General features: G+C 54.7%; 1 protein-coding gene across 1 annotated transcript in view; it reads right to left on the reverse strand.

Annotated features, from left to right (window-relative positions):
- Positions 1-26,843, reverse strand: part of SDK2 (sidekick cell adhesion molecule 2) — a 150,985-nt gene that overhangs the window by 51,363 nt on the left and 72,779 nt on the right. Inside the window, exons 6-18 of the mRNA XM_012662229.1 lie at positions 23,364-23,475; positions 21,580-21,770; positions 21,358-21,441; positions 19,705-19,899; positions 18,334-18,450; positions 16,676-16,843; positions 15,658-15,760; positions 10,416-10,592; positions 9,915-10,051; positions 8,825-8,972; positions 6,987-7,127; positions 4,828-5,009; positions 4,165-4,280 (exon numbers count right to left, since the gene is read on the reverse strand). Coding sequence (XP_012517683.1) covers positions 4,165-4,280; positions 4,828-5,009; positions 6,987-7,127; positions 8,825-8,972; positions 9,915-10,051; positions 10,416-10,592; positions 15,658-15,760; positions 16,676-16,843; positions 18,334-18,450; positions 19,705-19,899; positions 21,358-21,441; positions 21,580-21,770; positions 23,364-23,475 — 1,871 coding nt within the window. The remainder of the gene's footprint in view (positions 1-4,164; positions 4,281-4,827; positions 5,010-6,986; positions 7,128-8,824; positions 8,973-9,914; positions 10,052-10,415; positions 10,593-15,657; positions 15,761-16,675; positions 16,844-18,333; positions 18,451-19,704; positions 19,900-21,357; positions 21,442-21,579; positions 21,771-23,363; positions 23,476-26,843) is intronic.

Raw genomic sequence — 26,843 nt, forward strand, 5'->3', positions numbered from 1 at the left:
GAAACTATTTCAAATGCCTTTGCAGCGCAGTCATGTGAAGTATATGCCTAGAGGGGCGTACCCCAAGAACAAAAAGAACTGCAAGAAACCAGAAACCATTTTCAATAATCATAGTGTTGACATTACTATTCTGAGACTGTTCTGTGTGTGTGGGATCAAGTAGGTGGGTAAACATGTTGGTGTTGTAGGAACTGGATTTTCAGTATGGAGAAAGATACAGACAGAAGACACATGCAATTATTAAAAGGCTTGTAGTCATGAAATTGAATTGAAAGCATCGGTATCTATTTTATCTTTTAAAAAAAGTATTTCCTAGCTATTCATTCACAGGGCCTAGAAAGAAAACCCCCGTGAAACAAGAAGCACCTCATATGCCCACACTGTGGTGTCTAACTATCATTTCCTGCTACAAGGAACGAGAGTTCCTTGCAGGAATGGCTCATCCCTGGCACGGAGCAGGAAATACACACAGCCCGGAACATCTTGTCGCACCAGGTTGCAAGGAAGCAGAGACCACAGGGAGTACGCAGAGAGGACTCACAGATCAGGCTGAAGCGGCCAATGATGGGCTGATTTGGCATCAGTAAGAATAATCACGGTAGTGACTGAAACGCATCAGATGTGTTTTAAAAAATCCCTAGGTACATAATAACGCTACCAAAAGCAAACCAAAACAAAAAGATGCCCCTCCGGCCACCCAAACTTATCTGTCACCTGAGAAGATGCTAAGGAACTAATTCACTATACTGGAAATTGGTGAGTAACGGGAAAGAACTGAGCATTTGGCCTGTTTTCCCCACATGCGCTGAACCTTCGGGCAACCCAAAAGTTGATAAAGGGAAACTTTTTTTAAAAAAAGCATTTCAGCTAATAAATCGAGAAGAAATGACAATATTTGCCTATTTCCATTTTACAACCCATATTGAAATAACAGATCCTGCAAGGACTGTCGAGGCCGGCAATGTCACGGTAACAGAGACAGCCAGACTCCGTGCCTTCTGGTGGGAATAAACACCACCATCCAGGAAGTCATATTTCGAAAAATAAAAATCATCAAACCTGAATCTGATTAGCCTCTAGCTTTAAGTTCCAATTTTCTGCAAATATAGTGTTCAGAGAAATGTGTTCAATGACCCCACGGGGATGCAATCAGCAAAATCCAGACTGTGGAAAATTCTACAGGACAAATGCCTAAGTTTCCTCACCAAATAAATTACAAGAAATAAAAGAGAGAGAAAGAGAGACAGAGAGAGAGTCCATAAATCAACTGAGACCTAAAAAATCCCCCCCGCTGACTGCAGTTGTGTGACCTTCATTTAAATCCTGAAGCAAATAAACCAACTAGTAACAGAGATTATACGGCAATCAAGGAAATTTGAAGGCTGACTGGGTATCTGATGACATTAAAGGGACTGCTGGTCTTTTTAGGCATGATAATGACAATGTCGTTATTGTGGTTTTGTTTTAAATAGAGACCTCATCTATTAATATAATATTTCTCTATAGAAACGTTTAAGAATGAAATGATACGATGCCTGGGATTTGCTTTCAAATATTCCGGGGCAGAGGCGGAGGGTGGGGGATGGAGGGACCATGTTTGGCTGTGAGTTGGTAATTGTTGAAGCTGGTGTTGGGTATGCAGGTGTTCGTTAGAGTAAGGGACAAACACTGCTTTTTTTCTCTCTGTGACACACCGGAGGCCAAAGAAGCAGGAAAAAAGTCCCTGCTTTTATATATTTCTACTTAAAAAAATAAAGTTATAGTGATTATTTTATAATTAAAAACATCATATGACATGTTTTCTTTTCAATGTGGGAAAAAGTGCAAGCTCTGGTTTGAATCTGAGCTTTGCATTGACCTTGCCACTCAGTTTGACCTTGAACAAGTGACTTCCCTCTCATGCCTTAGTTTCTTTCCCCGGAAAATGGGGTGATGATAATACTTCTTAGGGCTCTTGTGCAGTGTGCACGAGAGAAGAATGTGGGAAAGTGTGGGAGTGTCCCATAGTGTGAGCTCTTCTTACTCTTCCACCAGCTCCCGTGCTCGAAACATCTGGGCCATGCATTCCCACTGACCTTTAGTGAGCAGCTACTGGGTGCTGGGCTCTGAGTGGCCCTGGGAATCTGGAGGCCTCTGCAGCCTCCTCTTGCTCTAGGTCACTGTGGGCCATTGCCCTAATTGTCCTGGCTGGCTGGCCTTCCTGGACTGCAGGGAGGGGGCTATTTGCCGGAAAAGTTCGTAGCTCAGTCCTCCCATACGTAGAATAAAACTTGTTTTTAGACTTGGTGGCAAGAAGCTAATTTTTCCCAGCTCAGCTCCTCTCAGCAATGTGGGCCTCCCCTTCCCTCCCTTGCCTCCCCCCAGAGTCCCAATTAGGAGATTTTCCAGCCAGCTAGAGCTGCAAGTGTTCAGCTGCAAGTGTTGAGCTGCAGCTCCCTGCCCCTGAAAGCTCTGTTTGGCCTTGGGTTCGCCGCCTTCCTGGGACTGAGGGGGCTGAGGCTGGGCGGATCCCCTGTGGGCCACCCCTCTGTTGTCAGCTTACAGCACAAGCAGAAAGTTCTCCCTGTGACTTAATCTCATTCCCTTCTTGTCCAGCCTCCCCAGCTTGCAGTAAGAGTGGCAGAAGCTGCTAGTCCTAGAATTAATCTTGGCAGTGGCGCACGTGCAAACATGGTGGGGAGCGGGGTGCAGGAACCTTTGGGATGTATCAGCAGTCACCTCGAAGTCACTAGACCCCTGGGCTCAAACCCAGAGCCTGCAGTTCCTCCCCCTTCACAGCCGGCTGCCCCTCCTGTGCGCTGCCTCTGTGCCCGCGGCTGGAGGGGGCGGACGGCATCCTTCCAGCTGCCCCAGGCTGCCGGGGTAGTGTCGATCCTCCACTCTGTGATCTGGCTTCAGTCCTCTTGGGGAGGACAGGCACGGTGTTCCCCAGGGACTGAGAGGACAGACCCAGGGCTGGGGTCCAGGGTCTGTGTTCCAGGATGGAAGGGTTGAAAAGTCCTGACTTTTAACACAGTTACAATTACAGCAAACTTACTAGTCCTACTATGGCTGCTACTATTACTACTATTATTTGTTATGGGCTAAATTATGTGCCTACAAAATTCATACGTTGAAGCTCTAACCTCCGGCACCTCAGAATGTAACTGTGCTTGGAGACAGGGCCACTAAGAAGGTAATTAAAGTTAAATGAGGTCATTAGGGTGTGTCCTAATCCGCAACGACTGGTGTCCCTATGAGAAGAGATTAAGACACAGGTGCACTCGGAGGACAGGCCCTGTGAAGGCACAGGGAGGACGACTGAGTCTGCGCGCCGGGGAGACAGGCCTCGGAGAAGCCAGCCCTGCCCACACCTCGATCGCAGACTCCAGCCCCCCAGAACCGCGAGAGAGTACATTCCTGTTGTTTAAGTCACCCCGTCTGCGGCACTTTGTTACGACAGCCCCAGCAAACCAATGCGTTGCTACCACCACCACGAAAGCCATTTTCCGAGTGCTGATTACATTTTGTCGTTGTGCTGAACAAATTACAAATATTAGCTCACTTAATCCTCACGTGACCTTAACGAGTAGGTATTGTTATCATCCTCATTTGCAAAGGAGGACACCGAGTTTATTTTAGTTCCCCAGCAGCACGAGCAGCGCGTAGAGTAGGTGCTCCGTCCATGTTGATGAGAGGACGGAAGCTCAGACAGGTTAATGAACTTGTCCAGGTGCCCGGCAAGAGGCAGAGCGGGATTTTAACCCAATTTGTCTGCGTCCTGTGCCTTTAACCACACGCTGCGTGGGGTCAAGTGCGGCCCCAGGAGCCCTGCCCGAGCCACGACTTGGCGGTTCTAAGAAGGGAATGTTGGATTTTTCTGATGGGGCCGTGGCTACACGCAGGTGTTCAGAGCCCCGTCTCACTCAGAAGGGCCCCTGCACTGGCTGGCAGTTGGGGCCGTGTCCACACTCCCCGTGGCCTGCATGTGGCCTTGGAGAAAGCTCCTGTGCCCTTGGCTTTTATCTCGTGTGCTTGGCTTGGCTGGAGCTGACGATGTCAGAAACAGGGGGACCCCTCCCCGCTTCCCTTGCCGGCTCCCACCCTCCCCAGCCTCCACCCTTCCCCGGAGAACCTCAAACCTCCTCCTGGGGCAAGGAGAGGGAGGGCAAGGGATACGAGTACCTTGTATCCCTGGTTGATGCCATTGATGAACTGGGGGCTGGGGGCGTTCCAGGTGAAGCGGATGGTCGTGGAATTGGTGGCTTCTGCATGCACGTTGCCCGGAGGGACGGTGGGAACTAGAGGAGAGGAGAGAGGCAGGGTGAGGGGGTGCTGATCATCCACCTTGCCCGGCTCACTGGAGAAAACACAGGGGTGGGGGCTGCAGACACTGCTTTGCCACCCAGCTCCTCTCCTGCTGTGTAAATTTAAGACACTGTCTTACTCTCTCTGGATTGGCCTGGGTTTAATAAAACTTGCCGGATCCACCACACGGGGTACCGATAAATAAAAGGAATGAAGATGAAAAACGCTCTGGGTGGTTTTCAGGTGGCATGCTAGATGTGAGCTGTTTTGTGATCCAGTTAATGTGAGATTCCTGGAAGGTCCTCACATCCCTGAAGCCTCTGCCCTTGACTGTGTCCAAGCCACCCGCCTCTTCCTCTTCCCCTCTGTCCTCCCACCCTCCGGGGTAGCTGGGCAGGGCGTGGTGCTTCCAGCCCCAGAGTGCAACAGCGAGGGCCCGGTTAAGACAGGTGACGTAGAGTGAGGCTCACGGGGCCCGACAGGCACAGGAGCTGGGAGAAGGGGGAGCACCTGCTCCTCCGAGGCTCTGTCTCTACCCACCTCCCTGCAGCGTCCACTCCGTGACTTTGCTGCTGTAGACGCCCAAGCCTGCGCTGTTGTAGGCGGCCACCTCGATCTCGTAGTTGGTCCAAATGATGAGGTCCTCCAGCAGCAGGTTGTTGACATCAGCATCCGTGATGTTCTTAAACTGGTACCCAACAGGCAGCCCGGCCAGGCAGTATCTGGGGGAAGAGGCGGGGGCTCAGTGGACTCGGGGTCAGCTTGCTCCGCCCCGTGCCCGGGGAACTGCCTGGAGCAGCGCTGTCCAGCAGAGCTTTCGGTGACAGTGGGACTGCCCCACCTCTGTGCTGTCCACTGGGGTAGCCGCTAGCACAAGAGGCCATTGAGCCCTTGAAATGTGGTTAGTGCATCGGGGAACTGGATTTGAGTTTGGTATATTTTTAAATACAGTTGACCCTCAAACAACATCGATTTGAAGTGTGCAGGTCCACTGATACGTGAATTCTTTTTCAATAAATATATTGGAAAAATTTTTTAGAGATTTTGGACAATTTGAAAAATTGCAGATAAACTACATAGCCTAGACATAGTAAAAAAGTTAAGAAAAAGGTAGGCTATAAATGTATAAAATATATGGGTTAATTAACTGTTTAGGTCATCGGTAAGGCTTCTGGCCAACAGCAGGCTATTAATAGTTAAGTTTTTAGGGAGTCACAAATTATCCATAGATTTTCAACTGCACAAGGAGTCGGTGCTCCTAACCCCCATGTTGTTCAAGGGTCAGCTGTGGTTGAATAGCCATAGGTGACTACTGGTTACCTTACAGGACAGCACAGGTGCAGAGGATGTGTCTGGACTATTCTTTTTGATGGGGAAGGAGGACAGGGTGGGCGGGCTACCCAGGGATGCTGAGAGCTCCAGGGCAGATCTCACAGGTCTCAGCCTTTGAGGTCATTGACAGGACAGCAGTCCCCGAAGGCTGGGCTATTCTCTTTCTCCTTCCAGGACAGTGACTCTCTCTGCCTGTCACTCATGTAGGTGGAGCAAAGCACCTGGGGGTGCTACTCTGCCACTTCTACCTCCACTGGAAAAAAGAACTCATGATACTAAAGAAGTGGGATCTGTACAAGCAAACACACGGAGGATGGATAACCACATGGGAACAGCAATGCATACACATCTTTGAGTCTAATCATTGGAAAATTAGGGGCCCCAAATTCTGGGGCATTACAATACTCCATGGCAGTGGTTATCCAAACCTTAGAATGCGTCAGAATCTCCTGGAGGACTTTTAAAAACACAGATTGCTGGGCTCATCCCTGACTCAAAGTTTCTAGTTCAGTAGGTCTTGGATGAGACTCGAGATTTTGCATTTTTGACCGGTTTTCAGGTTATGCCAACGCTGTTGGTCTGGGGCCCATGCTTGGAGAATCACCACCCTTTAGGATTAACCAAGAACCCACAACAAAATTAGCAGATGATGGAGCAGTCCAATCAACAGTAACGCCTTCCGCGTTTGGAGAATGCCCATGCAGGTAGACGTGCGCGTGCAGGAACAAGACACATGAAGTTGCCCAGCATTTTGCAGCCAGCGAGAATCCAGAATATGGATGAGAGTTCTCAGAAACTGAATTTTTGAATACCACATTTTAGTGACCCTTAACAACTCTCTTCTAGGTTGCTAGCAAGTAGTCCTCAGTTAAGCATAAAGATGAAAGTCTATGTAACTGGGCTTCATTTCCAGTAAGAACCAAAGAAAGAACTTTCATTTTTCAATCAATTCTTGGCTAATTGCTTTCTCCACTCATGGTTCATCTGGAGAGAAATCTGGCCTGCGATGGAATATTCTCCACTTCCCAGGTGACTGGCCCTGCGATAGTTACCTCTCTCCTCCCGTCTCCCTGTAGATCTGCGCCTGCGTCAGCTCTGACATACGGCAGACTTGTCCTTCCATGTGGCCTTGGGTGACTATGCAGTAGCTCCTCTCTCAACCTTTCCTGCTGGCTTCCAAGGCTCTCAGGGCTGGAAGTTCTTCTAGGTGTCTAACCTAGATCCTTCCTACCACAGTGTAGGCATTTCTTGTTGCCTGGTTCTTGTTAGATGAAGGGCCTGCCATGAACCTGCACCATTCTCCAATTCAATCCCAATCTTCCCTCATCCCTTTCCTCTCGGCTCCTGTCCCCACGGTGGACACCTACCTGATGATGTAGCCCTTGAGGAGCCCATTCTGGTGGCTCTCAGGAGGTGGCTGCCACTGGATCATGATGGACTGGTTGGTCCGGCCGCTGGCGATGACATTCTGTGGAGGGGCCGTGGGGGGTTCCTCGGGGAGGGAGACCCTGGATCAGAAAACACCAATGCTCTTAGTCTTGGGGGCAAATATAGGAGTCTAATGGGATATGGGCTCTGCCCAGTCCCTTGATAATTCTGCGCAATTGCTGTGTGCTTTTGGGTAAGTCATTTAACCTCTCTGAACTTGTTTCTGTAAAAGAATTACAATAAAGATCTATTTGCCTGCCTTACAAGACTGGCTGAGGTTCAAATGATGCAACATCTAGAGGAGTCTTTTAAAAACACTATAAAACACTATGTGTGTATCTTTGGTGCCACTGAGGGATGTGGGCCTCAGTTTCCCATTTGTCAAAGAAGCCAATTGTTGGGGCTGAGGAGGTCGTGAGTGTGCAAGTATTTTAGAAGCTGGAGTGTTAAACGGTCACATCCCAGCTGCCAGCTGGTGGTGCACCTTAATGAAACCTCTTCTGCTGACCTGCTGAGCCTCGGCTGGGGTGGGGTGGGTGTGGTGTGGGACGAGGCAGCCAAGGGTACCCAACCGCCTCCGGAAGCCCGGTGCTATGACATTTCTTCCTCTGGCATCACCAGGGAACGCAGTGTTCCGCCCAAGTGTATTTTTCACATCACTGACATGTATCCATTAAAAACAAAAGTTAATTATTTGTGATGGATGTCTTTCCCTTTTAGTTTATTTTTATGTTTTTGCTTTCTGATGGATAGCTTTGCAAAACACGCCATGCACTCCCGTGTTTTTGTAAAGGCGGAAGTGAGGGTGGTTGAGCCTTTTTCTTGACGACTCAGGGCCGTTAGAGTGAAGATCACCAGGAAGATGGGTCGGTGTGGCCTGGGCAGCTCAGGGCAGGACAAGTCACAGGGCGGCTTCCGCTACGCGCCAGGTCTCTGTTGCTGGGAGTTGGCGCCTCCAGAAGGACTGGGCTGTGTCTGTCCGTTCCCGGCACCACCTCCGGGGGTCCAGGCGTGGCCTGGCACACAGGGGGTGCTCAACCCACAGTGAGAAACTCAATCCCCCTGTGCCTGCTTTCCGCACGGGGCTGCCACCTGTCACTGTTCCCTCTGGTGAGAGTGCCTTGACCCCAGTGGTGTCCCCCTCGTGAAAGCCAGAGAGACCCGCGCTTATTGGAACTGTGGCAAAACCACAGTGACGGACTTAAGCCAGGGGCCTCTCAAAGAGCCAAGTGCACAGCTTCGGCACATGTGACGTGTGTCACAGCCATTCTGATCTCTCTCACGTCTTTTTTCCCGGTAGAGGCTGCTGCCTGTTCTACTGGGTTGAGATGGATGGAATTTGCCTTCTACAGAAATGAGTATTCTGCATGATGTTCGGAGATGGACCACCTGCTGTTTTTATTCAATTTCCATCATTTTAAAAAAAGCTTTGCTGGAACGCTAACAGAGTCTGGCATGGTGCGAGGCACTGGGTATGGAGATGCAGGTGGATCAGGCATCCCTCTGGAACTCTGCAACCATTTAGCAGCTGTGGCAGCCCACGGGCTGCAGAGCAGAACCAGGTAAGGCTTTGAGCCTGCACGGCTCAGTTACAGGGTTAGCGTTTATCGGGCACCACGGCGCTCTGCACGCATCGTCCCACTTCCTCCTTGCAACAGCCCTGACAGGTGGGATTGTTACTCCCCTTCCCCGGCTGAAGCCTAGGTGGGGCCCGCCGTGTTGGTTTTGGTTTTGGCTGGAGCCACGGAGATGCCCCTGGGAGAGCCCCGCCCTTCACCTCTCCGTGTCCTTGCTGAACTGTCCTTTCCCGACGTCGTTGACGGCACAAAGACGGAACTGATAGGAGCGCGCGGGAACCAGCCCCTTGACAGTCACCGAGGTAGCTTCGGGGTCCACACTGGCCAGGAGCACAGTCCAGGGGGCATCTGCAGGGACAGAGGGTGGGGGCAGAAGTGGGCATCTTGTGTGTGCCGGGGGGACAGTGCATGCTTCTGACGCCCCATTCCCAGCAGGGCTCCAGCCTTGTTTGGGCTGGCAAGAGAGGACCTCCCCAGCTTGGACCAGCACAGGCCCACCACTGTCATTTTCTAGGTCCCATCAGCCCCATAGCCCCAGGGGGGTGGCAGGGGGAGGGTGCCGGGAAGATGCAAGAGCTCATGGGAAAGGAGACGCAGTCATCTCTCCCCCACTCAAATTCACGAGTTCTATGCGAACTGTGTTTAAAACACTATTCAGGGCGCGGTGGCTCACGCCTGTAATCCTAGCACTCTGGGAGGCCGAGGCAGGAGGATTGCTTGAGCTCAGGAGTTCGAGACCAGCCTGAGCAAGAGCGAGACCCTGTCTCTACTAAAAATAGAAAAATTAGCCAGGCATCATAGCAGCGCCTATAGTCCCAGCTTCTCAGGAGGCTGAGGTGGGGATTTGAGATTGAAGTGAGCTATGATGATGCCCCTGCACTCTACCCAGGGTGACAGAGCGAGACTCTGTCTCAAAAAGAAAAAAACACTATTCAAATCATGCCTGCTAAGTTTGGAGTTCCCAAGTTGGGGACTTGGAGAATGAAAAACAAAACAAAACAAAACAAAACAAACCCCCAAAAGCAAAAAAACTAGCCCTTTTCTCCGAGGCCTCTGCCGTGCCAGGCCCTGAGGAGCAGCTCAAGCTGTCCTGCGTCGTCTCATTCTGCTGTCCCACGGCCCAGACAGACGGCAGATGCCAGCGTTCCTCTGACAGGGGAGGCAGCTGACTGCTGGGGGAAGGGTATGCCAAAGGCCCAGGCCCAGGAAGTGGAGAGCTAGGACGTGGCCCTGGGCTGACTCCTCAGTCCGGGCTGCAGCGGGGGGTGCAGGAGGTGGCGGGGCCCTTACTGTTCTCCGACATCTCCAGGACGTAGCGGATCAGGGGGCTGTTGCCGTCGAAGGGCTTGGCCCATGTCAGGTTGATGGCTCGCCGCTCCACGGCGCTGAGCGTGGCCACCGGGTGCTCAGGGGCGTGGGGCAGTTGCCTGGAGGAGAGAGGCATGTGGCAGGGCTGCCCTGTGCGTCCACAGGCAGGTGACAGAGGCACTGGGGACTCGGGTTGGGTGGGCTGTGCATGTCCGCAGCACCTGTGCTCGGACATAAAACTCGGCCTTTGGGAGATTCTTCTCTCTGCAATCGGAGCCCACCTATCTAAAGCCATTCTAACCCCCGCCCCCCAGTTCTTCACAGGGGGCTTAACTGAGCCGAAAGGCCTGGAAGGATGCTTAGAGAAGGTGAACAGGTCCGGGTCACACGACGCTGGTGGCCCGACAAAAGGGAAGTGGTTGGCTCTGAGCATCTCCGTTGCCGGCACCTCCTTCGCCCCGGGCCGGCGAGGGCTGCCCTTACCTGACTCGCAGGTGGGCGCTGCGAGAGTCGTTGCCTCCAGCCGAGATCACCCGGCAGGTGTACGTGCCAATGTCCCCCGACCACGTCTGCGACACGTGCAGGGAGCCGTTCTTGTCCAGGCGGATGCGGGGATTGTTCTCCATGCCCAGAGCGGCCCCGTCCTTCTCCCAGACGTATCTGAGAGTAAGAAGCACAGCAAGTAAAGAGAGACAGGGACAGCTCCCGGGTGGGCTCAGCCCAAAGCTAGTCCTGAGAACAGAGCTCAAAGGCAGGCAGGGGGAGATCCCAGGCCACAGCGGCTCTCTGGGGCTGGCCTTGGCTGGGCAGGAAACGCAGACCGGGGAGGACTGAGCAAGTCTGAGCAGCCTGGACGCCCATCATTCCTGTAGGGGAGGTGCCGCTCCAGGACACGGGAGTTCCACATTAAGTCATTAATGGTCATTTACACCTGCCGTTCAGATTGGTCAAAGCCTGTTGCTTTTGGCCAGAGGCCCCCGCAAAGCAGCTGGCACAAAAGAGCCAGCAAAAGGTATTCTTCCAACAAGGTTAAAAGATTACAGCTGGAAAAAGAATTAAAGTTTCCGCACAGACTACATTTCGGAATTAGTTTTATGAGAGAAATCATTAGATCGATGCATCACTGTGAGAAATCGACTTTAGTGTCCAAAAAATCACTTTAGCTTCGGTCAGTCAGTACAAAGGGGACTTGAGAAATTACACACATCCCAGCGCCTGACAGTAAGAAATATCTGCTCTGGCATTGTTCTCGAGGAAACACAACCACGATGGTTGTCGTCAACGCGCTGGGAACGCCAGCTCTGGGGGTGGGATGCCATCCTGTCCTGCCTGGTTCTCAGCACAGGGGTGACCGAGGTGATTGCAAATAACCCCAGTGAACCGGGGACGGGGCGGAGGACCTTAGCGCCGGCTCCTGGAACTGTCTGGGTTTAGAGAACGTAAGATGGCTAGGGAGAGTGAGTCTGTGATGTTTTCAACCTAAGGTTCGAAAGAAGAACAAACAGAATAGTAGAAAGTGCAGATAAGGGGGAAAAAAAAGGAAAAGAAAACTCAAAAGTTTTCCAACAATGGGGAACCATGATTAACATTTGAGAGCACAGCTTCCAGACCCTTCTCCCTGGCAGGGGGTGCAGGGTGCTGCAGCGCTACTCTGGTCAAATGCTGGCTTCTGCCCTATCAGCTTTGGGATCCTGGGTGAGTTTACTCAACTCTGCGGTGCCTCAGTTTCCTCACCTGCAACACCGCCCACCTCACAGCCTTGCCGTAAGGAGCTTATGGGCCATTTCCCGTGGTGCTTGAACCATGGTAAGAGGTTCATGAATGTTAGCCATCGTTATATATTTTTAATGATACAGTATATTTTCATGAATGATATCTAGCAATCCATCCATCCTGTTTTTAAAGCTGCTTTTTCCCCTCAATAAAATACCCTAAACTGTTTTTAATGTGACATTTCTGCACCATGGTTTTTTTATCAGACGCAAGGTGCTTCTGCAGGGTTGCTCTGTAATTCAACTGATCCCACAGTGTTGGACGTCCGGTTTAGCTCCTTGTTTTCTGATATTATAGTTAATGCTGTGATGAACATCCTTATGGCCTAATGTTTACATGCATTCCAAACACTTCCTCACGGACAGATTCTCAGCAGTGAAATTGCTGAGTTAATTTTTAAGGCTTTTAATACAAATTGACAAATCAACAACAGTAATCACCTGCGAGTCATCTGTTTAGCTAGAAAAGAATCAGCCTGGCCAGCATTCATGGGATGGGGAGAATTTTACTTCAAAGCAAATCTAGTTGCAGAGAGTAATTCCCACGTAAGAAACAACCTGTGGCGAGCAGACATTCCCCGCTTAGGAAGCATATATCATTGCCTGTGAAGTATTTGTGCCAGAACAACTGAACTTGAATCTAATTAGCAGTTACTAAATCTGACGAGAGATACAGGGGATAGAAGAACAAGTTAAAAACACCACGAGAAAGTAGCTAGTTAAATCCGAATGTGGGCTATTCTACAGTGGGGTCACCCAACTATGGCCTGCTGCTTGTTTGTGTAAATAAAGTTTTATTGGCACACAGACATGCCCATTTGTTTCCATGTTGTCTATGGCTGCTTTTACACCTCAAACACAGAAGTGAGTAGTCATGAGTCCATTCAACTCAGATATTTAGTTTAAAATGTCATCCAGATATTATTACTGACTATCTCTAATTGAGGGGAACAGATAATTCTACTTTTCTCCTTTTCTCTCTCATTTTTTTTCTTTTTTGCTTATTTCCAAAATAATCTGCAGTTATATAACTGGCTATTAAACAATATTGGTGAGTGGTTTTCAGGGGTCCTCTTGGCTTTAAATAATAATAGACAGTCCTCGGGATATAAAAGATGTGCGAAAATGTTTGGTTGCGAGGACGTTCATAATGATGTTTCTTAATATTATCGAAAATTTAGAAATAATCCAAATATCCAGCAACATGGGGTTGGTAATATAAATCGTGTTATATCCACATAATGCACTAGTGAATAGTCATGTGATTTAGTTATACAAAAATATTTATTGACATGGGGAGAAGATTGTCACAAGAGGTTCTTAAGGGAAATACAGATGAAGAAACAGCATGTTTCTAGTTTAAAATGGCACCCAGGTATGATTCCTGACTATCTTTAATTAGGGGAACAGATAATTCTACCTTTCTTCTTCTTGCTCTCATTTTTTTCTTTTTCGCTTATTTGCATTTTCTATGTGTTCCTCCTAAAATGGAATGGATTATTTGTATAATAAGAAAAAATAAAAATTTTCATTAATATTAATAATGGCTAAAAGTGGATTGTTCAGATTTGGTCTAAGTCTGGGCTCAGATACTACATAAAATTGTTTTCTTCTAGAACTGTTTTGGAGGTTTTCATGCTGGCGACCTGCACCTGCCCAGGCCCTTCCCCCCGCACCCTGGCTCTCCTCCGAGAACACGGAACTCAGGATTAAGTGGCCACCGCTGTAGTTTGATTTGGTGGTTTGGACCCTTCCTAGCCTGTCTGCTCAGGGAACCCTGTTGTGTTCTGCAGCTAGAACAGGGGCTTTCAATCCTGGTGACACGTTAGAATCACCTGGGAAGTTTTTAAAAGATGCTGAGGTCTGGGTCTCCCCACCCCCAAGATTGACCTCAAGAAGGTGGAGGGCAGCAGGGAAGCCCCCTGCCCCACAGTCCAAGGAAGACAGACTGAGGTGGGAGATGTAACGGTGGCCTTGAGCATAGATTTTGTCAATTTGGGGCATGAGGGACCAATTCTGTCCTCCCCCTGTCTATTTTTTTTTTTTTTTGAGACAGAGTCTTGCTCTGCTGCCCGGCTCAAGTGCCGTGGTATCAGCCTAGCTCACAGCAACCTCAAACTCCTGGGCTCAAGCCATCCTCCTGCCTCAGCCTCCGGGGTAGCTGGGACTGCAGGCATGCACCACCACGCCTGGTTAATTTTTTCTATTTTTAGTTGCCTGGCTAATTTTTTTTTTCTATTTTTAGGAGAGACGGGGTCTCACTCTTGCTCAGGCTGGTCTCGAACTCCTGACCTCAAGTGATCCTCCTGCCTCAGCCTCCCAGAGTGCTAGCATTACAGGCGTGAGCCACCATGTCTGGCCCACCCTCTTTTGAAAAGATTGTCCTAGATGGTTAATTGCACTTAAGGTGAAGACCCCCTCCAGTGAACTGGAACAGGGATTCCCCACCTGTAGGTCTTTGGGGGTCCCTAAAGGGTGGGTCTGCAGGTACATTGCAAGAGACCCCTGAATCCCTTTGCACATCAATAATTGTCTAGAGAATGAATAAAACATACAAGTATTTCCCAAATATAAGTAGATGGCATTTTTATAAATAAAATACCGATTTAAAGTGATACTGAATTAATATAGCTTTTTGTTATTACAGAGTTTTTCAGTTAATGAATGCTGAAGGTATAGCTGCTACATAATGTACGGGTCTGAGATGCACAACAATATTCTATGTGGATCTTTTTACAGTTGGTATATTAATTTATTTTTAGAAAAATCTATTAAACCTAGAAATAAGCAAATTCTGGATTATCTGACAATGTTCTAACTACATCTATGCGATTTCAAGGCTCATGCTTGCATGTGTGCTAGCACCACAAGATGAATGTCTAAAGGGTCAACATTCAATGCTTAATGAGGTGTTTGTCACACTGGGGCAGGCGATGTGTTCCCTGAGGATCAGGGTGGCCAAGTCTAGAGCCCTTGGGCCAGGCCGGGCTCCTGAGTCTCATTCGGTGTGGCCGCATGGACTGTCATCTGCCCAGTGGCCACCAGATGGCGCCCCAGGACGCAGCTGCCTCCCGGAGCGCGCGGGCCCCTCCAGCCTCGAGGCCAGTTGCTTCCACCTTGGTGTTGCTCATAACGTAGAGAAGCAACACGTAGGGAATGCTTATTTCTAAGGATGCAGTTGCATTTTCCCTGAGCATTCTGGAGCTCGAGGAAGGGACTGCAGGGATGATTTCCTCCTGGTTCTAGTTCCTGAAGCCTGGGGGAAGAGGGTGGGGGGTGGACCAGGAGTCCACCTCTGAAGTTTGGGAGGGGTCCGGGCTTTTATGTCTTTCTTGGCTGCTACTCCCAGCCTTTCCGGTAGCTTCCCCAGGGGGACTGAGTTTCCTGGAGGCCAAGTCCCGGCTCCCCCGTGGTGGATGGGGGTGGGGTGGGGTGACTTCAGTTTGGACACTTTTCTCGTATGTGGTTGTCTTGGAGGGTCACCCCCAGGTCACCCCCTCTGGCTGATGCCATGTCTGCTTACCCAGACCCCTCTGCGGCCCACCTGGTGGCCAGAGGGCCTAAGACTTGACATGGGAGATGCCACAAAGAGAGCCACGCCTTCCCCTCTCACCGACCTACCTGCCTCTCTCCTTCCCCCCTCCCCCATTCTTCTTCCCCCCTCCCCCATTCTTCTTCCCTTCCTTTCTCCGTCTCCCTTTCTCTTCCCCTCCCCTCCCCGCTTGCACACTACCCCAACTCAGTTCCAGGTAGCCCGGCTCCCAGGTGTTAATTCCGCATCCCCTGCCTCCCAGCCCTGAACTCTGCCCTGCAAATGGTCCCCCCAGGTGAGGCCTGGCCCCATGGGTGACACTCACCTCCCTGGTACTGACACTTGCCAGCGATGAGCTGCCCCCCCAGACCCCCCTCCCCCTTGCTCAGAGTCAGAGCAAGAGCAGAGCCAGAGTGTGTACCTGACAGTGACTCGGGGGTCGTGGGTCACCCCGCACACCATGGAGGCCTGCGTGCCCTTGATGACACTCTGGTCCTGGGGAGGCCGGGTGATCCGGGTCCGGGCTGGAAAAGACACCGTGGAGACGGTGGTGAGCAGGGGTGGGTTCCAGGGCTGCATGTGGGCTGCAGGGGTGTGGGAAGGACGTCTGCAGGGGCTCTGAGGTTTTGCGGCTGGACTCTGGGTGGAGGAAGACAGACCAGTGAAGGGCCCAGAACAGGTAAAAAGAGCAACGTGCTCCCTGGTACTTTAGTCCTTGGAAGCCGCATTCACAGTCGGGGCTCATGGAATGTCGCTGTCACGAACCCAGAAGTCTGAGGGTGGTCAGGGCCATATTCCCATCAACTGGGCTCCAGCCAGGGCGAAAACAGGGTCTTCGGGTTTCCGGCCCAGTGCTCAGCCCACCGGCCACCCCCGCCCCTGGGCTCAGCCCAGAGAGGCGCCCGCAGGTGTGTGTGCTGGATCCCAGGTTAGCAGGGCGGGGGCCAAACCCGGCAGGTGGCCTGTTCGGGTAAATCAGCCCTTCCTGGAACGCAGCCACGCCCATGGATGACGTACCGTCTGTGCCCGCTTTCCAGAGATACGGCAGAAGTTAGCTGAGAAGTTGTGACAGAGACTGTCTGGCCCACAGAGCCTAAAATATTTACTATCTGGCCCTTTCCTGAAACAATTTGCCAATTTCTGTCCTAAAATATACGGAGACGCTCTCCTGTGACCTCAAGGTTCTCTTGACTCAGCCAAGCATGGCGCCAGCTCGTGCTCACCTGCCGTCGTTGGCAGAACCTTCACCTTCCTGGCCCCTGGGCTCTGAATTAGTTTGTCACTGTCGCTCTGATGAGACGAGCCCTGACTGGGGCAGACACACGGACGCCGAGACGCTGGCAGTGTGAACGTGCCCGTAGGCGTCCAGCGTCCTCCGCACCTGCCGGGACGCACGCGCTCACGCACGGGCGTGTAAACCCCCGGCTCTGCACACTCACCCCAAACGACCAGCTCTGCCGAGGCCTCGTCGACCCCCCGAGAGTTGGTCGCCAAGCAGGTGTAGGTCCCAGCGTCGGAGATGTGCGTGGGGCTGATGAGCAGGCTGCCCGACTCCAGGGGCGTGAAGCGCGGCAGCTGGACGGAGCCGCTGGCCAAGATGCGCTCCCCTGAGGGCGACACGGGTGGGGCTCAGCCTGCAGCCCCCCAGGCCTGTCTCGCCCCTCCCCTGGCCGGCTTCCCCTGGAAATGCTAGCATGGGAGGGGGCGGGTGGCGGTGGGGCTGGGGTGGGGGCCGAGGCTCAGAGGGGTTTCTGGCTTGGGGATGGGCGCAAGGTCACAGGGTCTCAGACGAGCCTGGAGCCCAGGTCCCCGGATGCTTCTCCAGCCCCCACACTGTCTGCCCTTCACCAGAGATGGCTGAGCACTGCAGCCTGGCACGGCCCTTGGAGGCAGCTGGCACCTGGGTGGGGGGGGACAGCTCTGACAAGGTGACAATGGGCACTGTGCCAGGATGCTTCTGGAGAGTCACCTTCAAGGGAGCGGCAGGAAGTAGTCAGGGTAGGGTAGGGAGGGACGAGGGTGTCCTCTGCCAACAGCCCTGGTCAGGACAGACCTCCTTCTGCAGTGGGACCCAGGGAGGCCTCGTGCCCGGCCTGGCAGCGTCCCGGCCAGAGAGAGAGAGAGTGTGAGAGAGAGCCTAAGAGCGTAGGTTTTTGTGACTTTATCCATTTTAAAGAGAATTCCCCCTCCGCAGAGGGGCGTCTCTGTGTGTGCATCTGGGGATTAAGCGTGTCCATCTGCACGCGTGTGCAGGCACATGGAGCTAGTGGGTGTGTCAGGCGGGTGTGTTTATTTCGGTGCCTGGGTGTGCCTACGGTATTTCCACACGTATTTGCTGAGCACCTGCTGTGCGCCAAGCTCTGCTCTAGGCCCCGGGGAGACGGCAGAGGGCAAGGCGGAAGCCCCGGGCTCCGTGGGGCGACAGGCAGCGGGCGAGGTGAGCGGTACGTGATCGAGCTTGTGCGAAGGTGGGGGGATGCGGAGCGGGGAGGGGACGAGGACGAGGAGAGGGCGGCCTGTGGCGAAGGCACACCTGAGCAGGGGCTTGCGGGGGGCGGGGAGTGACTGTGTGCGCACGCGTGTGCGTGTGCATGGGAGAGCTGTGCGGGTGAGAGCGGAGCACCCAGGGAAGAGGAAACACACGGACTCAGGTGGACAGCTTGGGCTTTGCTGGGCCGCCCAGGGACGAGGGACAGTCTCCTACCTGCACTGACAACCACACCTCCGGAATAGTGTTAGTATCAAGTACCCACGGCTTCCCAGCGCAATGCAGGCCCTTTGCATGCACGCTACCGCCTAGTCTTCACAGCACCCCGAGGTACACACATTCCTGTTTTCAGTTCATGGATGGGGGACCTGAGGCTTGGGGTGAGTCAATAACTCACTCAAGGTCACAGGGCTTGGGAGATGTAGAGCTGGGCCTTGAGCCCAGCATGTAGTGCATATTGTGATGTGAAAGATGCTCTCTTGGGTTGTGCAGTATACAACCTTCACAACTGTACGTGGGAAACCCAACCTGGCTGGCTCCAGAACCTAGTTCTGAAGACTGTCCTAGTCTGTCACATGGCCACACCTTCTGAAGGTTTGTCTCATCTACCTTTCTGCCAAGTGATAGCCGGCCGGGGTGCTCCTGAGGTCTCACATGCCAGCACCACTGACATGCCGTCGATCACTGTGCTGTCCAGGGGGCCTCTGGTGATGTTGGGGGCGATGCCTGCAAACAGAGACAGTGGGACCTCTCAGCCAAACCCCAGGAGAAGCCCCCACAGCCAGAGGGCCAGGTCCCGCTCCTCCCCCTGCCGTGGTGTGGGGCCCGCTGCAGGTGAGGATGCCGGCGTCCTGAGGGAGCCCCAGTGTTGGGAGGAGCCCTGAGGGCCCATGAAGGCTTCCCCCTTCGCCTGCCCTACGGAAGTACCAAGGGGATGCCAGTCCCCACCCTGCTTTGATTCTCAGGCCTTCCTGTGGGGGAAACAGAGGACCTCAGAGGGCAGCTCAATCGTCCACGGCAAGGTAAGTGGAATGCATCCTTGCATGAAATGAAGGCTCTGGCTTCTCAAAAGAGAAACGGCCGTGGCCAACGAGGGACTTCACCCCTTTCTAAGAGCCCCGAGGGCTCCCCTCGGCCTGCTTGGGTTTGTGGCTCTTCAGCTGTCAGCACAACCTCCCCATTCTGCCCCTTCCCTAACCCCAGCGCTCCAGGAAGGATCTCGCTGGGGGCGCGGGAGCAGGGCGAGACACTCGCATTCGGAAGCGAGAAGCAAGACGGCAGCTCCTAGTACCCCCCCTGGGGGCAGAGCCAGCTCCCTCTGCCCTGTGGCCGCCTGGCGTGGGGCCTCTGTGGGTCTGGGCCTGAACCCGGCAGGGCTGGGGGAGGCCCCCGAATGGCTTTTGCTGCTGGTGCGAGACCACGGGCGCTTCGCACTTGCACAGAGCTGTGCGCTGTTGGGCGGGGCCGCTCGGTGCCCTCTGATGGCTAAAACAGCTCCATGAAGCGGCGGAGCAGCTATCCAACCCCCAACAGAGACTCCAAGAGGGGAAAGGGTTTTGCCAGTGGGGGAACTAAGTTAAAGGCGCTGGTTCTCTTCTTTGCAAAATGAACAGGTCCTCTCGCCTGGGACGGGGTTGCTTCAGCCTGGCCCCGGCCCCCAGGGGCAGGTGAGAGGCCAGAGCTGGAACCTGTGGCTTCACAGCTCCTTTTCTCAAAGGGCCAGTGGGCCATCCTGGGCTCCAGGACACTGGGGAGAGAACTTCCAGGGACTGGAGACCCCCCCGCAGCTCTGGACTCAGGGCTGCAGGAGCAGTAGGCACGCCTGGCTGGTGCCACCGAGCTGCTGCACGAGGGACAGTCTCCAGGGATCCCATCTTGGCAGAACGGAGTGTGCTGTTCTCAGAAGGGCCCTCAGCTTGCAGGAAAGCCGCGTCCTGGGCAAGCAGGGCTCAGGGGCAGGGCAGGGAAGGCCCCACTTACTGGTGACGGCCAGGTAGGTGGAGGTTTGCACCTCGCCAGCGGCGTTGCGGGCGAAGCACTGGAACATGCCGGTGTCGTCTGGCACCAGGCCGCTGATCTGCAGGCTGCCGTCGCCACGCTGCCGGAAGCGGGTCAGCTTCTCCACCTCCACCACGGCCGCGTCTTTGTACCAGGTGATGGAGGGCGGCGGCACGCCTGTGGGTGAGACGCGGGCCTCTGTCAGCGCCTCCTGCCTGCCTCCCTCACCACCCGGGAGGGGTGCTCGGGTGAAGGGCGAAGGCTGGGGCTGGAAGTCTGCAAGAGGGTCCCTGTGTGTCTGGGCCTCTAGAACCTTCTAAGAAGTGCCACCGGGGTCAGTGTAGCATGGAATTCTGGATTGGACAAACTCATTTCTTATTTTTCATGCAGTGTCTAGCAGAGCTCTGGGGACCTCCGAGCGGGGACCGTTTCCCAAGCCCGCTGCACGTAGAGGTGCCCGGGGGCTCCCACACCCTCGGCCTGGCACGCTGCCCCCAGCCCTCCCCTCAGCCTCCCTGGGCGGCTGCTCCAAAGTCACGTCCCCGGAGAAGTTCGCCACACCCCGTCCGAGCAGCGCCCGTCGCTCTGCGCCCCCCGGGCTGCTGCCTTCCCTTCCCAGCGCTCTCCCGCCCCGACATTATACGACGCCGTATTTCACCCGCGCCACCGGGCGCTTTCCTTCACGTCGCCACCTCTCCGGGATCAGGAGGTGTCTTCCGATCGACAGCATGTCGTAATTTAATTGGCAGCCTTTTTTCTTTCTTAGTGGTACATAAAGCAACGGGGCATCTTCCAACCCGTGGCATTCCAGATGGAATGAAATAAGGTATCTTTACGTGTTGATTGTCCTGCCCGCCTCGCCCCCAGGAATCCAAGTCCTGCGTGCACAGGGGTCTGTCCGTGCGGTTCGCTCCGTCTCTCCCGGCCCCGCGAGCAATGTCGGCACGCGGGGAGCCCTCCAGAAGTATCTGTTGCGGGAGTGAATGGTCTTTGCCTTCCCCTTGCAGAGTGGCAGAAGGGGGGGCATCGGTCACCCCGCGGCTGCCCCTGCAGAGCTGCACTTGGCCCCTTTGCCCAACGCCTCCCGTCTCGCACACCCGGCTCGCTCCATCAGCGGATTTCACTCTGGCCACGGGCCACCGCTGGGCTCGGCTGAATCCGATGGAGGGAGGGTGGGGACGGGAAAGCAGAAACTCCTCAGCGGCTCCGACAAGGGGCGTGAAGTAGGAAGAGCGGTCGGAGGGGACGCGCAAAATGGCCGGGAAACAGGCTGAGCTTAAGAGGCACGTCTCAGGCGAGCCGCGCCCAGCGCCCGCTGGTGCTGGCATTACAGTAATGTGGCATTGTCTACAACTGCCAAATTATGGGCAGTTTGGGTCTGTCACCCGTCCTGAAATTACGGTGATTTGGGTTCATTTGTACCCCTCGAGTTACGGCAGTGCAAGCGCTGATTTCCAGGCGGAGAGTGTGGTGATTTGGCCCGATCGTGTCCCGGTGCCCGCTCTCAGGCAGACGGACTCTCTGCTGGGCGACGCGGCTTTGAGAGGGGGTGGGGTGTCGAAATGTCCGTGGCGGGGATGGGGGAGGCTGAAGGCCTGGGATCTCTGTGCCCCGCCGGCCGCACCACCCCATTACCTTTGGCCCGACAGGGGATGTCCACCACCTTCTCCATCTCCGCCGTGATGTGTCTCTCCGGCTCCTTGACAAACTGAGGCGGCTCTGCAGGAGGAAGGCCCGGGGAGGGGATCAGAGCCATGCTCCTTTTGATCCAGCCACTGTGGGGGCCACCCTTAAGCAGGCCACCAGCTGAGCGGCCCCTAACCCTCGGGGCAGCCCCAGGAGCCCTGCCGTGCTCACCCAACACAGAGAGGTAGGCGCCCCGGACCACAGTGGGGACGCTGCTGCTGCGCAGGACGGCCTCGCACTGATAGTAGCCGGCGTCGCTGCCCGTGGGGTTGGGGATGGTCAGCCGGCGGTTGTAGTCGCTGATGCCGCCCGACAGCGGCACCCCGTCCTTCTTCCAAATGATGTGCAGCTTGATCAGGGGCCTGCAGGGGGCAAGGGGAGGCGGGTGTTCAGCCACCAGGACTTCTGGAGGCCCGAGGGCCCGCCTGGGGTTGCATGCCTCCTGGCCACTTTCTAGATGCACGATCTTGGGGCCTCAGTGTCCTCATCTGGAAAATGGACATAACTGTGCCTGTCTACTGGGTGAGCGTGAAGATGGATCCATTAAAACAAGTGCATCGCTTGGAACAGGGCCGGCTGCAGGGTGACAACTTGGCTGAGCAGCTGTGGCAAGGCCGGCAAGCAGCTGTCCCGCTCCCCTCCCTCTGGACTGCCCTGTGTGCGGTGCCCCACCCAGCCAGGCAGCGGCAGCAAGGAAGCCGTGAGGGTCGGGGAAGCAAACCGAGAGAAACGTGAAATACCCGAAGCGTGGGGAGGGCAAACACAGGCAGACGGACAGACAAGCCCGCCCCTCACTGTGAGAGACGACCAGCGGTGTGAGTTTGGCCCCCTTCCCTCCATTCCCAAGCCCTGCACCCTAAACCCCTGAGGTTTGGTCTGCCCGGGCACATCTGCGCAGCCCTCGGGGGACCCCAGAGGACGGCTCTTCCAAAGTGGGTCTGTGCTGGTCCCACGGGGTGTCCCGCGGGGGTCCCGTGGAACAGGGTCTGTGGTTGTGTAAGTTCGGGAAACACTGGCTTGGATGAAGTTGGGCAGGTTCTTCCCTCAGGGTCTTCTCGGGGCCTTTCTCGGGCCAGGTTCCTCCTGGCAGTGCTTCCCCTCTCAGAGACGCTGCCACAGGGACACACTTGCTGGGAATCTTCCGCTCCAGGGGACTTGGGATCATCGGTCTAGCTCTCCGCCCGTCACATCAGTTTACTTTTGCTGAGCACTTACGAGTGCCAGGTCAGCTGGGGTCAGCGTGCTGCCTACACGCCTTACGGGGAGGCTGGTGTTCAGCTCGTTCCCATTTCACAGATGAGGAGACTGAGGCCAGGCATGGCAGAGAGCATGGGTCTTGGGGTGGCCAGCTGCGTTTCGACTCTGCTATGGGTTGCCTGACCTCTCGGGGTTTTGGGGTGACACCTAGGCCATGTGCTTGTTGGGAGAAAGGAGGTTGTCTGGGAAGGCACTGTGTCTCGTGCCTGCACAGGGAGCTCAGGGGTTGTTTAACTGTTTCCTGTGCAGGACAGGTGAGGGCTGCACACAGCTGGAAAGGGGCCGCAGTGGCCCCTGACCCCAGCTCTGCCCTCCTGCCAAGTCCATACTCTCAACCACCATGGGAAGTGTTCCCCTTTTATACTCCCTCTTGCACACTCGTGTGCACACAGGGCTCTGCTTTGAGAGGCCGCCTGCCCCCCTCTGGGCTGTTCCCTGGGCCCCAGATGTCCTGGGCTGACATCTGCTTCCTCGGAACTCCCACCAGGGCCTGGTCCTCTAGGGCCACAGAGAAGGAGCGGGCTCTGCTTGCATACAGCAACCCTCTGCCGTCCCTCCTCCCCTCACATGTTCTCGTGTGACACGGCGTCCAGCTCTCTCTGGATTGAGGCTGCTCTCCTCGAAGCCCACAGTTTGGGGGCAGCAGCAGAGTTAGCAGAGATGGAAGCTGGGGTGGGGGATGGGGGGATACCACCCACCTGGCATTGGCCACACACTCCATGGTAACCTCTGAGGTCCCGGCCACCACGCTGGTGTTCTTGGGAGGGATGATGATGGTGGGCGCAATGGGGTCTGCAGGCCCCCCGACATCTGGGGAGAGGTCAGATGTTAGCTCTGTGTGAAGGTCAGAAACCCCATTCCTGCCCGGCCCCATTAGAGGCTGATGCCACAGGAGAGCTCTGACCTCATGGAGTGGAGCAGGTGGCCACGGGGCAGCCCCAGAACTGAACCTCCAGACGCTGACCCCGGGAGTATCTGATCCCTCCTCTTCCTCTGCTGACGAGTTGCTACACGAGTGCCCAGGGAGAGCCCACTGAAGACACTGCTGACCCTGAAGGTCACCCCACACCTCCTGTAAAGCAGCCACGTCCTCCCTCCATCACCACCCTGTCCTGTCCTGTTCTCTTCCAAATCCTTCCCTCTGCCTGGGTCTACCGTGCTGGTTTAGTTCTTCACCACCTGCCTCCTCTCCGAGGACACAGACTCCGTGCCAGGTTGAATAACGTCCTTCCCACCCCACAAATTCAAGTCTACATGGCAGCTGCAAGTGTGACCTTTACTTGCAAATAAGTAGACGTAATTAGTTAAGCCAAGGTCGCATGGATCGGGGTGGGCTCCAGATGCAATATGACTGGTGTCCTTATAAGAAGAGGGAAATTTAGACCCAGACACACAGCCAGGTGCTGCAGGAAGACGGGACTGGAGTGATGTGTCTCCAAGTCAAGAGATGCCACAGACGGCCAGCAACACCAGAAACTAGCAAGAGGCGAGGAAGTGTCCTCCCGCAGAACCTTCAGAGAGTGTGGCCCTGCCAACACCCTCATCTCAGACGTGTGGTCTCCAGACGGTGATAGAACAAATTCCTGTTTAATACGCTGCCCAGCAGGTGGTCCTTTGTTATGGCGGCTGTAGGAGACCGATACAGTCCCTGAGGCAGGAACCTCGTGGGTCTTTGCTGTGGACTGAATTGTACCCCCAGCAATTCACATGTGGAAGCCCCAGCCCCCAACGTGATGGTATTAGGAGGGGGGTGTTGGAGGGGTGGCTAGGTTTAGATGATGTCACGGTGGGGGGCTCCCTTCATGGGATTAGTGTCCTTAGAAGGAGACGAAGAGACCAGAGCTTGCTCTCTCTCTCTCTCTGCGACGTGAGGACACAGTGAGAGCAGCCGTGTGCAGGCCAGAAGGGAACCTGTCCACGCAGGAGCCCTGATCTCGGACTTTCAACTTCCGCAACTGAGAGATCGTAGCCGTCTGCGGCTCAAGCCCCCCAGCCCATGGCACCGTTACGGCAGCCCAAGCCGACTCAGATGGTCACGGAGAACGACGGCTGGCACACAGTAGGTGCTCACAGACATCTGTTAAGTGGACGAGTGACTGGAACTAGAGTTGCCACCATACTGCTGCTGGGATCAATGACCAAAGCTAACAAGAACGTCCCATGAGTGGGTTTTATTGAAAAAGAAAAGAAAAGAGAAAAGACCCCAGACTCTTCTAATAGAGGTGGTAGCATTTCCTTTTATACTTTCTGAGATCTTTAAGAAGGGGCCAGGTTTTTATCTCGGTGGGTCAGCGTAGGCCCAGTATTGGCAGAAACTCCAATATTCTCTGTGCGCCTGCTCCACGGCTCCTGAAAATACAATCTCCGAGGGCTTTTACTCTCACGACAAATCTGTCCAGTTGGCACCCTTCCAGAAGGTTCTAGAGGGAGCAGGCCACGAGGACATGCAGGGCCCAGCGGTGAGAGTGATGGGACATCCTTTATGGGGAGGAGGGAGGGAACTCTGGGCCCCCCCGGTCAGCCCCCAGGCAGGTTTTCCTGCCATGACTCCAGGCCCTGCTGGAAAAGGCCCGGAAACAATGGGAATAAAACGTAAAAAATAAAGTAAAATGAAGGGGAAAGAAAGGAAGCATATAAAGCAAAATAATTGCAACGATATAAAAGCCTCATGTAGGTGCCATAAAGAGCGATCGGATTGAAAGCTGCTGATATAGCTGAATCCATAAAAGTGTGCTCTAAGTTGTTTATTGCATGCGGGGTGCGCAGGTACCGCGGCCCAGATTAATGGGGCATGAGGAGGAGACAGACAGTTAGAGCCCGGGCCGGAGCGCCACCCGGCGCGGCCAGGTAAACAGAGAGCCCTCGGGGAGGCGAGCTCCGCGGTTAGAAATACGAGGGCTGCCCCGGGCTCGGGCTGCTCGCTGGCTCCAGGAGGGACGGACGGCGGCTGACACCCAGCAAGGGACGGGAACACGTGCCCAGGCCCAGGTGGGAGCCTGCAGGGCCCGGGGCGGGGGCGCTACAGGGGCCTGCGGGGTCAGGAAGGCCTGGGTTCAAAGCCTGGCTCTGCCCAGGTGTCCCGGTCACTTCACTCCTGAGCCTCAGTCTTGTCAATGGCAAAGTGAGAATAAAAACCACAACCTCTCGGGGCTGTGTGAGTTCAGCCCCGGCTCAACGAGTCTTTCCTGCGTGAGTGCTTGGCCCGTGCCGGGCTGTGTACTGGAGAGTCCCCACGGGGCGAGATGACAGGGGTCTGTCCTCACAGAGGGTACCTTCCGGGAGGACGTCAGGTCAGTGCTGACGGGCCTGAGGAATTAAAGATGCGTGTGATGGGTGCTGGGAAGGAGGGTCCACGTGGGGGTGGCTAAGCTGGCCTGGGTGAGTGCCGAGTACCCGGCACACAGTAGGTGCTCAATAAATGACAGTCTCTCCTCTTGGGGATTTGTCTGCCTGTGCGGGGGCGAGCTCTTCCCACCATCCCCAGAACAGGTGATGAACCAGAGGCCACAGAGGGTGGGGTGACAGGCCACGGGGGCCTCGTGACGGAGGGAGAGGACGCAAAGGTTAAGCCCTCCAGGGGCCAGGCAAGGCCTCAGGCACTTCCCGGGACTGGGTGTGGGGACGGCTTCCTGGCAGATGCGAGACTCAGCGAAGTGAGAGGAGGAAGGGCGTTCCACAATGGGAGCACTGCGTGAGCGAGGGTGTGGGTGCCACTCCGTGGGGCCCGCAGAGCACTAGGATGGACAAGGGACGACATCTGCTGGGCAGAGGTGATGGGTCCCGGCCACATGCTGCCCCTTCCAGGAGAAAATGCTGATTGGTGACGGCCCTTTTCCTGGCGGAGCCCAGATGTGTCCTCAGAATCTTTCTTAACACAGTGCATCCAATAGACCAGAGCAGGCAGGTGAGAGGAAACCCACTTCCACTGGGAGAGGTTAGGTCAGGGCCAGAGCCCAGAGGATCTGTAAGTCCGGCTCTGGGCTCAAAGTCTTCCGAGGTGGGTACGGTGGGAACGGAGGTCAGATGGGAGGACTATCAACGGGGTGTGGGGCTGGTGTAGGGCTGGAGGGAGACAGAGGTGACGAAGGTTTGGAGACGGCGTAGGAGGAAAAGGGGAGCCCAGGGGAACTGGCTTTCAAAGAAGGGAGGCGAGTTTGGATTCTGTCTCACTGGGGCAG

Source organism: Propithecus coquereli, unplaced genomic scaffold (genome assembly GCF_000956105.1).
Source record: "Propithecus coquereli isolate 6110/MARCELLA unplaced genomic scaffold, Pcoq_1.0 Scaffold76, whole genome shotgun sequence".
NCBI classification, from domain to species: Eukaryota; Metazoa; Chordata; class Mammalia; order Primates; family Indriidae; genus Propithecus; species Propithecus coquereli.